This window comes from Chrysemys picta, chromosome 2, assembly GCF_011386835.1.
Source record: "Chrysemys picta bellii isolate R12L10 chromosome 2, ASM1138683v2, whole genome shotgun sequence".
Taxonomy (NCBI): Eukaryota; Metazoa; Chordata; order Testudines; family Emydidae; genus Chrysemys; species Chrysemys picta.
In genome coordinates, this window is record NC_088792.1 from 51,211,864 (window position 1) to 51,227,379 (window position 15,516).

Here is a 15,516-nt window from a genome sequence, read left to right on the forward strand (position 1 = left end):
GCACTACGGACCTACCCCCAATCCACCACTATACCAGGCCTTGGGAAAGGGGCGGAATAGGACTGCTTACTGGTGAATTCTTCTTTGACCAGTTGTGGCTCCTGTACGGCCACTATATGCTGTTAGAGTAGCATGAGAGCTGAGTAGGAGCCAGAACCTATCGCAACGTACATGTTGTGCCTGAGAAAGCAGTTCAGGGTGGCTCCAGCAATATCTCAGAGGTTCCACTTATTTGCGCATTCGCTTGCAAGTGACACTTTTTATTCTCACTCCTACATTTCCCCAAATGTTGTGCAGGTGTGTAGCCACTTGACTCACATTAGAATCAATAGGAATCATGAAGTTAAAACCCCATACAGCTTTCAAAAAACAAGCCCTTGAGATAGAAACAAAAGGATATAACTGGCCAATTTTATTCCATGCTTCAAATTCTCATATCAAACCCGTTACCACTATATGTATAGACAGGCCAGATCTACAAAGATATTTCAAGTATGTCGACACAGGGATAAAAGTCCCACGGCACGGCCACGGTTCACTGGCGGGGACTGCGGGGCTAAAAATTGCTGTGTGGACATTCTGGCTCAGGCTCCAGCCCGAGCTCTGGGATCTTCCACCCTTGCAGGTGAGAATGTATTGGGATTTTCAGAAGTGCCTACGCAGGTTAGATCCCTAACTTCCATTGACTTTAGTGAGGCACCTAACTTGCTTAGGCACTTCTGTAAATTCTACTAGGTGCCTCTCTGTACCTGTAGGAATTTGCAAATCTCTGTAGATCTTACCCAATGTCTACAGTAACCACATGAATGCTACAGCTTTTAAAGACAGGAGCCTAGACAGAATGTCCAGTCCATAAATGCTCATTTTATACCCCCAACGTGAAATTCGGGCGAACGCACATCGTATGAGCCATTCAAGTCTTCCAAGGAGGCTTTGTTAAAAATACATTTATGTTTGTAACTGAAGTCAGCCAGTCTGAGTATGAACAAGGGGCAGAGCTGCTAAGCACGATGGTGCCCTTTTCACACAGTAGTTTTTCAGACCAGAACTGTAGTTTAAGTGAGGCAGAGGTCCTTGTGCAAGCCCTCTGCCGTGGAGTGAATTTCACACTATTATACTGGCTATAAAGGGCTTTCATCTTAAATACCATTGTCCAAATCCATTTTGAATATTCTTTTAGACTATTGGGTTGCATGCCCAGCTTTAATGCAGATGGAGCCATTTGGCAACAAGCAATTTCTGTTTCAAAATTACTGGAACGCTTATTCTTTGGTAGCTGACTTGTAATGCTTCAACGTGCGAGCAGAAGGATCAGTAGCTTCAATCCATCTTGGCATCCAGTAATGAGCGAGCCAATCAGCACGCCCGGGGTAGTGCTTCTCAAAGATCTGACGGTAGTAGTAACCTTCTTTAGTCTTAGGAGGATTAAAAGGAAATTTCTCTGCTGCCTTTTCCAGCAGAAGATCATCAACCTATGGACACGCGCGAAATAAAAATTAAGCTGTGAAGTTGCTTTATAAATTATTCACCAGATCATTAGCTGCAGTCGAAATCCCATCATCTCAGTGTAGAAGGATTTACCATTAACTCCACCGTTTCTTAAATTCCAGAAAGAGATTAAAAGCTTTCTAAAAGGTGAAATTCTGCCCTAGGATGTGCACATGGGTGCCACTGAGCTCAAGGGGAGCCTGATCTGCACAACTTTATTGAGAATTAGTCCCATAAATGGCCCTATTAGTGAAATATTGTTTCTGGCTCCACAGTAAGGGTCAACTTTTTTAAAGCTAAAATTCTCTTTTCTAGTAAACTTACAAAAGTATCTCCCCATTTTCTTCCTGCCTCTCTCTCTTTATTGAATGATTCTGAGCAAGCTCAGACTATGCAGTTATCTGCTTCTTGATAGGTTCTCTCTTCTGCCTGCGTTCAATGGACCCCAATTCATTCCAATCAGCACAACCCAGTCTGCAGGCTTCCAGTGGCAGAAAGTACCCCAGGAGCAGGAGTGCAGAGGTCAAGTCTCCTGCAGCCTCCATTTCACCCAGGGCAGCTTTCCCTGAAGTACAGGGGTGTAAACTGCACTGGCATCAGCAGAGGTGAATCTCACCCACAGGCTGGCATAAGGTGGACATTAGGTCTTACACTAGTGATCATTTACACACAATCCCCTGTGCTAAGCAAGTGTAGCTGTAGTTACACTGCCTGGCTCGGTAAGAAGAGATTTCAGCTCCAAAAAGAGCCTAGCTATGCTACAACCAAGTGTGGCTATCAAAAATTGACACTGTACTAACTCTGCAACTGGGAACAGCAGGTAGAGGTGATATAAATGTATGAACTACAGCAGCTGCCCTAAACTGAAGGATTTCCCACAGTACCGCAGCTGCAGCATTCATTTCTCACATGAACCTCAGAATCAAGCAAGTTTATCCATAAACTAAACACACACATATATTTGCAATCCAACTATTTCCTTCACTTAAGCAGATCAACTGCCTTTCACAGCATATGGTACTGTAGATAACAAGCAGTAATTTTAACATGAATAGGTGTACCTGGAGATCAATATGCTCTTGGAGAATTGAAAACCAAGACTTCTTGAGAGATGTTATACCATCACTGAAGGCTTCTTTGGGTCTCCAGAGTATTTCTTTCGGAAGCAAGTTGGAATCCTGAAACGATTCTCTCAAGAGATGCTTTTCAATTCCATCCTATTGATAGGACGCATAACAATGCTGTGAATGTGAGGAACGTAAGTGTAACAAACCCTACAAGACAATTTTTAAGGCTAGATTTTTAAAACACATCTTCCCCTTTTGAAGCCCATTCAATAAAAAGATCAGGCCATTGACACCAATCCAGCAAAGCTATCAAGCATGTGAACAGTACCATTAAATTCTATAGGATTACTCCTGCTTAATGCTCTGCTGGATCACAACCTTCATCTCCAATATGCCTTCTGCGTGCTGTGTAGGTTTGTATACCTTTGGGATTCTGAGTTCTGCTGGCAGGGATAGGTAATAAGAAGTAAACCGGTGATCCAAAAACGGGACTCTCAGTTCAAGACTAAAAACAAAACAAAAAAAATTAAATTAGAAAAATACTACATCAACTCCATGACACGTTAGTTTAGAATTCCATAACTGTTCACATCCATTTATTTTGAACAGCAGAAGGAATACAAGGCTTAGTACTTTAATATATGAATATTTCACTTATGCTCAAAATTTAATTTCCGATTAATCAATTCGGACAATCCAGTAAATTATCTGCACAGTATTTATCAACCAAAAAAGTCCAAGAATTTTGTCACGGTGTATGCTGCCATCTATTGAAAGTTTATGATATCATGCAAAAATGTAGGAATTCCTACAGCAGGTTCCACAAAGACCTCCATAAAACAATGCATTTTGCATATAAACACTGAAAAAAAAAATCCTATAATCCTAAAAGATCTGTCAAAAAAAGCAAGTTGCCTGTGAGGAGATGCATTATTTTCACCCTGAGTTTGGCTTTCAAACATGATAGCAATAAAGATGCACCTGCGGGAACCATAAAGACATTTCATAGTGATTCTGCAATGCTCTCATGCAGAATTTCCATTAACTTCAGCAAGAGTTCCATGTGCAGAAGCACTGAGCCCCTACTGCTTATGTTCGGGCCCAATATGTTGTGGAGCCAGATAACTAGTATCATTTCTAAGACTTCATATTTGAGGTGACAAATGAGTTGATAAGAACTTTGCCTTTGGAAGCGAGGAACTGCATCAATCACTCCTGTACTTGCAGCAGGGCATATTAGTTTAAAGCATGTAACATAATGGGCCAGGACTTCAGCCGGTGCAAGTCAGTGTAGCTACACTTAAAGTCAGCTGGGGAAGTGGTCCAGTGTAACTTGGTGCATTCCAAACCTGAGTTTATTATTCTTAGTTTTTCTCCTCACAAAAAAAAAAATAAACACCAACTGCAGGTAATGTGAAATACACACTGCCCTTGGAGAACGACTACGGTTCAGTAATATTTGAGTGCAGAGGCTTGAACTTCCTACCCTTGTATACTGAGTAAGAGGTTAGGGCTTTTCAGTTTCAGCCAAAGATTGTTCAATGTGCATAAACGAGAATCTGCTGCTATATATTTTCTGCAGGTGATAGGCATCTTTGACTGTTTATACTTCTTTGTCCCAACCCCTCATACTGACTGTTACCCCTATTTCTCACATCACATCTACATTTAACTATAAGTTATCATAGCAGGGACCTTGTTTTCCAATTGTTCTATAAAGCATTTCACAAACTTCTGTATAACAGTAAAAGGCAATTGCAGCTCTTCAAGCAAAAGGCAATTCAAAGTGTGAAAATAAACAAACCTGAATAAGCAGCCAGTCGTCGGCGCAACATGCATTCTCCCCGTTATTAAAATAGAGAAACTGAGGCACAAGGTTTACTTGCTCATGGTTACACAAATCTGTGGCAGAGCCAAGAACAGAGCCCCGATTTCCTGACTGCCCAAGTCTCGTGTTTTAGTCACAAGACCCTCCTTCCCTTCATATCTATCCAGCTTCTTTATTAATACTCTATCACTTTGTCTTGTCAATTTCCTTTTTTTTTTCTTCCAGTTTCCATTCCTTAATGTTCAGATGCATCCCTGTTGTTTATGCCAGAGGTCCAAAATGTATATAAACATATTGCCTAAGCTCTTTAGTTATTTTTAAAACTTTCTGGTTTTATCTTGGTCACAAAGGGCCATTCCCCTCCACCCCCACCCCAAATACTAATATTTCTAACTATAGTAAATATTTTGTACTGCTCACAAGAAAGATCATTCCTCCTAGACAAAAGCCTTTCCTGCATCAATTGGCAGAATAGCAACCTGGTGCATTTGATATGATCAGTTATGCACAATGCTATGAATGCTCCACCTAGATTCCTTCAGGATACTTATGTAGGGATATTAAAGAAGGTACTAACAGTGATTCCCCCAAGAGACAGTGACCCCCTCATAATTTGGCCCCCACACTTTAAAATCCAACAGTTTCACCAAGTACAAAAATCTCTTGGGTCTTCTGTTAAAACTTGTAAGCTACTGTCTGTAGAAACCATTGATTGTATCTATCCTGTGACTACTATGTAAAACTTACAAACAAGTTAACTGACTTTGTTATACAATGTAAACAAACACTATAAGCTGTTAAGTGTCTTTCACAACTGCTCCTAGGACAGACCCCCACCCTCTGTGATTAAAGGGCCGGGAGTCTCAAATGAATTAGCACACACTCTGAAAGTGGTGGAGACAGTAAATTAAAATATGGTTAAGGGATGGAATGTATGCTGATGAATGCTTGATATACATGGATGGTTAGGGAGGTGCCAGCCTAGAAAAGGAGTATCCATCGGCCGAAGAATGTGTCAAGTGGATGACCAGAAACCCCCGGAGGATAAACTGGGACCCACCCCATCACCTGGAAGGATGAGAAACACAAACTTTGGACAGTTTGGAGCCACCAGGAATGTGCCACTTTGGACAGGAATGTGCCATCTGCTGATTGAGTCAGCAACAGCAGGATGAAACAGCTCCCATAGACTAACATAGGAATTAATTCCTATAAGAATGGACTCTAAAGACTGATGACTTTGAGTCTCTGGTTCTGCTGCCAACCTCCAGGAGCATCAGGTGCATCTGACACAGACTCGGCTCCATCCTCATGACCAAGATACCTGGCCAGTAACTTGGCATGAGCAACTTCTAGGCTGGTAACTATAACACCTATACAGAACTTGAATGAATGAATAAGATCCTGCTGGTTTTTATTCTATTGGTATAACACAAATCCAATTTAATCTTGGTATGTAACTTTATACTGTTCTCCAGCCTTCTAGCTGAGATTTAATGGGTATCTTTTTCTGTTTGCTTTTTCTTACATGAAGCCACAAAAAAGGATATTGCTTTCCTGCTCACACGAGCTTTTAGGGCCAGATCCTGGTCCCACCAATAAACAGCTAACACATTTGTCCCTTAAAATATACTGAATTATAGATGAAGGCAATTGAGGGTAATATTTCCCACTACATGCTACCAAATGCACCACTGTTTAGATGTTTGTAAGAGGACAGCAAGATTTTTAAGATTCTAGTTTACTTAGGTTCTTAAACTACACTTATAACTGTGGTCTGTGGGAGCCTAAAACAGGCCTTACCCATGAGCCGCAGTAGTTCTGTCTGCACGAAGTACATCAAACATGTAGAGTTCTCTCAGAAGCCTCTCACTCTCTTCCATAGCTTCTTCAGGAGACGGGGCCTGTAACATACATGCATATGTAGTGCACACATATATATTGCATGGTTGTATTGCTACTTTGAGAATTTTCTGTAGCATATATGGATTTCCAGTGATCTCTTTGCACGGAAGGAGAAATTGTACTATGGAATACGCTGCAGAGTACAACGATACGCTACACACTTTTAGGGCATGAATGTTAAAGCAACCTGTACACTAATTTACACTGCAGGCCAACTTATTTCACAATTTCCAAACATTTGAGGAGAATACATACAATTGGATGATTAGGACTCCTTTCCCCAACCTTCCTCACTTCTATAGAAACACGCCACATGCATGCTCATACTCATGGGCTTACTCCAATACTGTACAAATAGCATGTGTCCCGTGTATTTCCCAAAAGCTACAACACATTCTACGGGGAGAATGCCAAATTCTCGTGATTTGGACAAAACTGCTCCAGTGTCTTCTTTCTATTCAAATTTCTCAGGAATCCAAGTAGAACATAAGCGATCTCATAACAGGGCCCTAAGGACTCAAATAATGAACCTCCTCAATAAAGTTTGTTTTGGAAGCAGTTACCTGGAGAGGCTGAATTTAAAAGATTGTATATCTGTTACTATGATAGTTCTCACCACGAGCCAAGAGGATGTAAGTGATATTTGTTGCACAAAAAGTATAAAATGTTTAGGCCAGATTCTCATCTAATGTAAATCAGCATAGCTCCTTTGACTTCACACTTGGCAATCTCAGTACAGAGGCCAAGAACTGCAGGGAAAGAAGACTGAACTGTTTGTTTACCCTTAGAAGTGGTATCCGCAGGTCAGTGTTGGCACACACATTAGCATGACAGTTTGGGGAAAACCTGCACTATGACAGGACTGTCCCTATTCCATAAACAAACAGAGAAATTAATGAGAAGATCTTCAGATGGTGGAAAGTGTCAGAGCTTCACTGAACTCAGTGAGCTATGACAATTTACCCCATGAAGATCTGTCCTTCAGTCTCCAGCTGGCACCTTAACGAACTCTAAATTTGCTTTTAAAAATATAGAAGAGAAAAAAATGTTTGAATTTAAAATTATTACAAAAACGTGTAATGATCTCCAAAAGGAAGATTCTATAACAGGAGGAAAAAGGAAACGTCTGGACCCTGGACACAGCTGGTGACGTTCTCTTAAAACTCTATTTGACTTCAGTGGGACTACTCACATGCACAACAGCTTGTGTGCAAAAGTGTTTGCGAGATGGGGTTTTGAATACTTACTTATTTATCCACTTTAATACATTGTTTATTTGTAAGTGGATATAAAAGTACCAGCACCAGAAAGAATTAATATATTCCAAGGACTCTTTTCTGATTATTGTGGCCCAATATGGGCATGCACAAACAAGAATCCTTTTTCCTTTGTGAACAAAATGGTGTTGTTACCTTATGGAAATAGATATAGCCTTGTGTAAGTTCATCTGATCCTTCCCCTGAGAAAATGACCACACTGTCTGTCTTCTTGCGTATGTGTTTGGAAACCAGATACATACCTAAAATAATAAAATCAGATTTACAAAGTTATTGTAAATTCAGTTATAACTGAACAAAATTCTGACTTCAGAAGTACAGCCTGCACAGTAATTATTTTGATTTAGTGTTTCAGCGCTTCTCTTACATATTAGAAATGAGGGGGAAACAGTTGAAATCCACAACAGCAGCAACTCTTTCCGCTTTTCAATGCCATTAAAATATCACTAACCCATATCATTTTAGGTATATTTTCTGTATCTAAATTGTTCCCATGGTGCATGCTTTCCTATAACTAGTCCTTAAAACTCAAACAATTGAAGGGAAAAATATATATAAGTGGCCTTGATTCAGGAAAGCTAAGTCCTAGTGAAGTCAGTTGGACTTAAGTACATGCTTAAAGTTAAGCACATGCTTGAGTGCTATCCTGAATAGGGATGTTTTCCTGAATTAAAGCTTATATTTGTAAGAATAAAAATAACCAGTCAAATATTTATTACTGCTGTAAGTTTATCTTAACAGTTATACTGTATAGTCCATTTAATTTCCAAAGCACTCTACTAATAAATTCTCTCTATTCTCTTCATATACATACAATGAATTCAGCCTTCTCCCCATTGAACATTTCCAAATGATTTAGTAATAAACAAAACCAAAATTATTCTATTTTTTTTTTCATTTTTATTTTTTTTTAAGACAGAGTTCATTAACAGGGGTTTATTTCAAGGAGTTCTAATACACGGTCATACTAAAATCACATATGAATGCAAACAAAATGTGAAAAAAATTGGAAAAATTATTTATGTTTCCATATTTGTTATGGCAAAGTAGTATGTATATTTTGAATTCACAAAACTTTGCCTGCCTTTCTGGAAGATACACTTTAGCCAAACATGAAGTTTTTGTTTCAGAACAGGAGTAAATGGATGAGATTCTATGGCTTGTGTTTTACGGGAGGCCAGACTAGATGATCTAATATTTCCTTCTGGCCTTAAAATCTGAATATCTGTCTTTCATTTAAGGATCTCAAAGCCTCAATAAACCTCAAAGGAATGTAAATTTTGTTATACCTGTCTTACCAGTAAGACAAATAACTTGCTATGGTCCCACACTGAGGACTTGTCTACGAAAACATTTAGTTTACCACAAACTGTAGTCTAATTCTAGCCTGCGCTAGCCTACCACAAAATAAATAAGTGTCTGCACGGACCCTGCTGCCATGCATTAACAGTTCCCTAGTGACCTCTGATTTACTCCTGTTTCAAAGAAGAGTAGATCAAAGACCACTAGGAACTGTTAGTGAGCGGCAGCAGGATCCACACAATTAGTTCACGGCAGGCTAGTATTGAGTAGATTTACACCCCAGCTTGCCATGAAATAAGTGTTTGTGCAGAAAAGCCCTGAGACAATGACAAAGTTGGAACTAGAAATCAGGGTTCCTGGCTCCTAGGTCCTCTCTGATCATTAGACAGTATACAAGGACCTTTTGTGTAAAATACATCAGTACTAAGTAAAGAGTATATTTAAAAAAAAATAAATAAATAAATAAAAAAAAATATATATCTTACCAACTGAAGCTCTTACTGTTGTAATATCATATGTCTCCAAGCTAAAAATAACCTCTTCTAATGCCTGAATTCCTTCTTCAGAATTAAATATTACTTCATGATGTTCACTGCCAATATAGGCAGCTACCTGTTTATAACAGATTACATTAGTAACCTGCCTTTTAACCCAAAGTGCTTTGCAAACATCCACAACACATCACTAGAATGCCAGAGTTCTTCTGCAACAAAAATTACATAACTGATTAAGACAGGAAGAAAATAAAATGGATATCCACTATAAGCCGTGGTGGAAAATATTTCCCAAATTATAATTTATTCTAACCCCAATGTTTACACAAAGTACAGTGGAATCTGTAATGGCTGTGACATTTGTTTTTTTAAGTACGACACGACCTAAAAGACAGCACAGTGCCCCCCAAAAGATTTGTCTAAACTACAAGTTCATTGGCAACTAACACATTCGCAGATGCTAGACGAGACACTTCCAGTGGTTCTTCCAAGATCTAAAAGTTTAGTGGTTTAGCCTTGGACTCAGCCACAAATGGAGGCAGAATTGAGGAATCTTTGAAAGCATGGCCGTTGCAGCAGAGCCCTGCGTGAGAATATTTTTTTAATCCTGCTCCCGTACCTTCCCGCAATACCCACTCCCACCTACTCAAACATTTTTTCTTGCATTTTTATCCTCCTCCCATCCGCAAAAACCTTAGATCCTGCAAGAAAGACAGATTCCACCATGCTACCAAAAAAAAGTTAATATTTTTATATATTATAAAAATAATTTTTACCATTAAAAAAAATAAAACAAATCATGCTTAAACCATTTAGTGATGTCCCACAAATTTCCGCAGTCTGGTTTTTTTTGCCCACCCAATCATGCCTGCAACAAAAATACATTTTACCACTCCTGGTATTATGGCAGCAGATCCTGCAGGACTCCCTGGATCCATCCCTCGTAGTAATAACGCAGTGACAGTTTTGGTCACAAAAAGATTTTTCAAATACATAAGAACAAACAAATAAAACCAACCTATTTCTGTAATTTAATTAAGATTTAATTAAGCAGCAAAACCAATGCTGTGCAAACTTGGTTTTACTACAAATTCTGATTCCATACAAAAGAGGATTAAGACTACATCCAGGACACATTGTGACCTTATACAGGTAATGTAAAAGCAGTATTCTCTATTCAGCTTGAGCACACTAACTGTAACTGAAGACAAAAATATTACTATACCTTTCTGGCAGCCAATAAATCAGGACTGTCTTCCATTCCAATGGCAAAGGTTTGTAAAGGGTAATTGATGCTTGATTCTTTCATCAGTTTCAGGAGCATCGCAGCAACCAAACTGGAATCCAAACCCCCTATCAGCAAAACAATTTATTTTGTTATGTTTTTAAGGCACAAGCACCTGTACAATGGAAACATGATTTACATAGGTCTTGCTTTTTAAATTGTGTGTGAATCCAAGACATGGATGTACAAATGAGGGTGGAACAGAGCTCTAGAAGAAAAAGACGGCACTGTACAATTTCAGTGGAACAGCTATAGTAGCAATTACTAGTTTATGTGCTGTTCAGGAACCGCAACAAATCTTTTTTTAATATACCACCATGGAAGATCTATTTGTGCAATGATTCTAAATAAACATACCTTCTCTCTGCCCATCCTGCCAAGACTGGACTGATTCCCACCCACCAAATACAAAACTGTACTCATCTCCTTCATGACTATACTTCTACCTACTGCTAACAATGGTTCTCCCTAAGCTTTGCCAGTTCTGGCCTGCTCACAGTTCCCAACTCTCAGCTTCACTATCCTTCTTGCCATTTTAAAAGCAAAATGTACAACTCTTCATGCCTATCTCATTTACTGCAACATCCCTTGGTAAAACACACTGTTGAAACTGCATGCACAGGGCAATAGTTGTATAAATAACACACAATTAGTGTGTACCTAGATTGTAATTATGGAGATTTGACTACGCTGCTGTAACTTGAGAACTTTACATTTTGAAATAGTTTTGGCTCTGGGTTTTTTGTTTGTTTGGGTTTGGGGGGGGGGGGGGGGGGGGGGAGTGGAGGGGATGGACACTGTCCCATCCCCAGCACCACAATACCCTTCCCAGCTTTTATGTAGGTAAAGGAAAGGAGTTAGCAGCACTTATCAAACTAATAATGGCTTCTATTGAGCCCTGCCTCATTCCAATGCAATAAGATACATAGTGAACATGTGTCATTATGCCATGCATACACACATGCACAACCTACCTTAACTCTGTCAATAAGAACTCCTAAAAAAAAATTGTAGTGAATCAAATGTCAGACCCAAGACTAGACAGAAGATACCTGGATTCTACAGTAAATGTCTAACCACCAGAGAACACTGCCTCCCAGCCAAGACACTGAACTTCCTTCTGGACTTTAGATTACCCCCTTGGAAAAAGTTAGTATTAGTTTTGGCCCAGATACCCCTAAGTCAGTACACACAGGATATGCCTTCTCCCTCTCTGCCCCCACAAACACACGGCAGAAAAGAAATCATCTCCACACCCAATTTTCCAACTCCCACTCTTTTCTGGAGTACACAGAGGCCTCTCTATAGATTTACCTTGTTATTACAGTGATGTCTCATTTTTATAAGATATTTACCCTCACTAAAAAGCCCTATAATGTTATGAGTACATTGGATTAGCACTGATTAAAGTGTTGGTTTTAGATTTTTAGTGAAAGATGGCCAGGCACTCTGCAATCCAACCTCACAGCTCAGGTTCCATTAAGTATAATAATATAGTAAGAGGCTCAATAAAGACCATAACAATTTTCAAAACTTCCTTCAAATTTCTGTTAAAATTTTTGGTAGGTAGAAAAAGTGCATTAAAAGTCCTGTTATTCTAGATGCATCACAGACAGACCAGTGTAAGTAAGCACTTTATTTATTTATTTGGGGGAGGAGGGAGTGTAGGAGCAGGATTTTAGAATTGTACTATGAGAATTAATGTCTGATTTGACTTTACCCTGTCAGCCACCCTTTTTGAATAGCAGAAAGGAATGACAGACCAGAACAACTAATTATGGTCACCCTTTTGTTTTAGGATAAGTTATAATGTCTACTATGGTTTCCTATATGTATTACAAATTAGGCACTCTACTTAAATATACATTTCTTTGTTTTAAGGTTTTAGTAAGTAAGAATCAGGATCTTGTATTGTATCTATGTTAAGGAGATTAGAAGAAATGATGAGGGCCTGAAGCCCCAATATGAATTGTTTTAGTTATAAGATTTAGCAAGGCTTGATTTACAATGTATTCTGCTGAATATAAAATGCTGTCTATATACCTTTGAAGGTTTCTGTAAGAGAGATTGTTTGTGTGAATGAGGAATGTGTGCATCAGGAAAGAGATAAGGTGTGAAAGCCATCACAAATGTCCAGATGGTCAAAAAAAGTGAGAGACTTGGAAAGACCAGGAGACAATCAGAAAACATCCATTGTATCTGATGCTAGCAGCATTGATGACCTCAGAGGTGAGGCAGGCACTCCCGAAGGTGAAACAACAAATAGAAGATAACAATGGGAAGCCCGACCATTACCATCAAATGATAACAGCAGAAAATCCCAAGATTAACACCACTTAAGGACTAATGATTACAGAATGACATTGCAAAATGAATGGACTCAAATGGGAATTTGCAACTATAAAGCTGGGATGTTTTGCTATGGAACTTGGGTTGAGTCCTGCAAAGCCTCGGAGCATCGGATCGTGACCAACAAGAGCCCAGCTCCTCACACGTGCTCAATGTAACTGGCTATTAGATTGACTCAAGCTACCACAGACTGGTACCTATAAACATCAACTGGCAGAGAGAGAGAGAGAGAGAGAGAGAGAGTGTGGCAGCATATGCTACCTGTTGTATTTTCAATAAATGTGGCATATTTGCCTTTGCCTGAAAAGATCCCGTGTGCTTTGTATGAGCATAATAAGAGAAGAGAGCAGGGAAGAAAAGTATAATCATTCTAAGTTTTGCTATTTACCTGACAAAAGACAGCCAATTCTTCGGTGACTCATTAAACGTTTTTTAACAGCATTTTCAAACAGAAGCCGAATGTTGCTTTTCACCGTTTCGAGATCCAAACCTGCCACAAAAGGAAACAAGCAAATAGCTTTGTTTCAGGGGTTTCCCTTAAGGTTTTGCTGGACTAAACTAAATAAGGATACAACATTCTTTGCTATCAAATGAATTTCAGACAAGGATGCAGGAGCTCCAATATATTCGCAGGCAGTCACATACAAAGAGAGCCCCCAAGTGTCACACCCATACAGTATAAGGTTTCTTTTCAGCTCTTTGCCAAATAATTCTACCACTTACACCACACAATACAGGTTACATGTTCATAGATTCATAGACTTTAAGGTCAGAAGGGACCATTATGATCATCTGGTCTGACCCCCTGCACGCTGCAGGCCATAAAACCGTCCCCGCCCCTTCCCTGGACTCTGCTGCTGAAGTCCCCAATCCTGTTATTAGTGACCTCAATCGGCAGAGACCCTCCTGCTAGAGATCCCTGCCCCATGCTGCGGAGGAAGGCGAAAAACCTCCAGAGGCTCAGCCAATCTGCCCTGGAGGAAAATTCCTTCCCGACCCCAAATATGGCGATCAGTAAGACCCCGAGCATATAGGCAAGAGTCTCCATCCTGACCCCTTTTAACCATTATGCTATTTACCTACCATTGCTTGGTTTTCCTTGACAACTATGTTTTACCATTAAACCATTCCCTCCATAAACTTATCTAACTTAATCTTAAAGCCAGACAAGTCCCTCGCCCCCACCGTTTCCCTCGGAAGGCCGTTCCAATATTTCACCCCTCTAACGGTCAGAAACCTTCGTCTAATTTCAAGCCTGAACTTCCCCACGGCCAGTTTATATCCATTCGTTCTCGTATCCACGTTAGTACTAAGCATTAATAATTCATCTCCCTCCCTTGGCTCTTTGCCAAATAATTCTACCACTTACACCACACAATACAGGTTACATGTTCATGAAAAATTAAGTAATGAATTATTCTGATTAATTTAAAACAAGGTTATAAAAATCAGTTCTTTCCTGCGTTACCTGCAGGCAGATTTTCCACTGTATCATAAGCAGCATGCAGAGGCTCATCTTTACAACTATGAAATTTTACCAGTTCCACTGATGCAACTTTGCCAGATGGTTTTAAATCCAACACTTCATAGTGTCCCGGAAGAAATGGCTCCACTTTAGGACTAGTGGACATGGAGTGCTTTAAGTTGATAAGACCTGCAGACATGAAAACATGTGGAGAACAAATTTTCAGGAGTTTCTGAGTATTTACCATGCCCATCACCATGGTCCCTGAGCTGCTTAAAAGTAGAACCAAAATATTTTTCTCCAGATTATCTATTATAGTCTAATTCTGCCCTGGCTGGTACAACGATGAGGAAAAAAAAAAAATATGCTGCCTGAGCCCTCCTCTGGTGCAGGAGTCCTGCCAACAATAGATTGGGTTGAGACATGTTTTAGAATAGCAACAAAGTGAACTGCAAACGTAGACAGGGTGTGCCCTGTAACTAGCACTTGCTGCTAACAGCAGCATGCAGCACATGATACCTCCATCTAGCTATGATCAAGCCACAAAAACAACAGACAACAACCTCATTGGGTCATGGTTCAGAGGCTACCATATTATCTTTTAACTCTATGGGGAAACCCTACCTACCTTGTTGCCTGTGTGGGGAAAGAGGCTCTTGACACTCACTTCGTCCCCTAATTCACCAAAGGGTCTGGTCCTGTGCTTATTGAAGTCAATGTCAAAACTCCCATTGACTTGCATGGCACAGGATCAGGTCTCAGTGCAGCGCAGGGCAAACTTTACTATAACTCAGCTTCTAACTGCTAAGTAGTATTTTACTACTGGGATGTTTTAGGGAAAATATGGCATAATTGAAGACAGTGACAGGGTCAAGTGCAGTACATTTACTGCCTGTGTGAGCTTGAAAGAGAGAAATTAACAAGTTTACATATAAAACCAAAAAGAGGTTAACAAAAATCACTAAGTGGCCAAAGTCACTGCGGAGCTGATATTAAAATAAGTAATTATTTATATCAATTTAGCAATTCCATAATTACTAAATTATAGACTCAGAA

General features: G+C 39.6%; 1 protein-coding gene across 3 annotated transcripts in view; it reads right to left on the reverse strand.

Moving 5' to 3' along the window:
• Nucleotides 1–390: 390 nt before the first annotated feature.
• Nucleotides 391–15,516, reverse strand: part of ASNS (asparagine synthetase (glutamine-hydrolyzing)) — a 34,346-nt gene continuing 19,220 nt past the window's right edge. For all 3 annotated transcript variants that reach the window (XM_065587008.1, XM_065587009.1, XM_005299871.5), the window contains 9 exons: nt 14,464–14,649; nt 13,384–13,485; nt 10,587–10,714; nt 9,353–9,479; nt 7,701–7,807; nt 6,187–6,287; nt 2,979–3,060; nt 2,550–2,705; nt 391–1,472 (listed from right to left, as the gene is read on the reverse strand). In XM_065587008.1, coding sequence (XP_065443080.1) covers nt 1,263–1,472; nt 2,550–2,705; nt 2,979–3,060; nt 6,187–6,287; nt 7,701–7,807; nt 9,353–9,479; nt 10,587–10,714; nt 13,384–13,485; nt 14,464–14,649 — 1,199 coding nt within the window. In that variant the 3' untranslated portion in view covers nt 391–1,262. The remainder of the gene's footprint in view (nt 1,473–2,549; nt 2,706–2,978; nt 3,061–6,186; nt 6,288–7,700; nt 7,808–9,352; nt 9,480–10,586; nt 10,715–13,383; nt 13,486–14,463; nt 14,650–15,516) is intronic.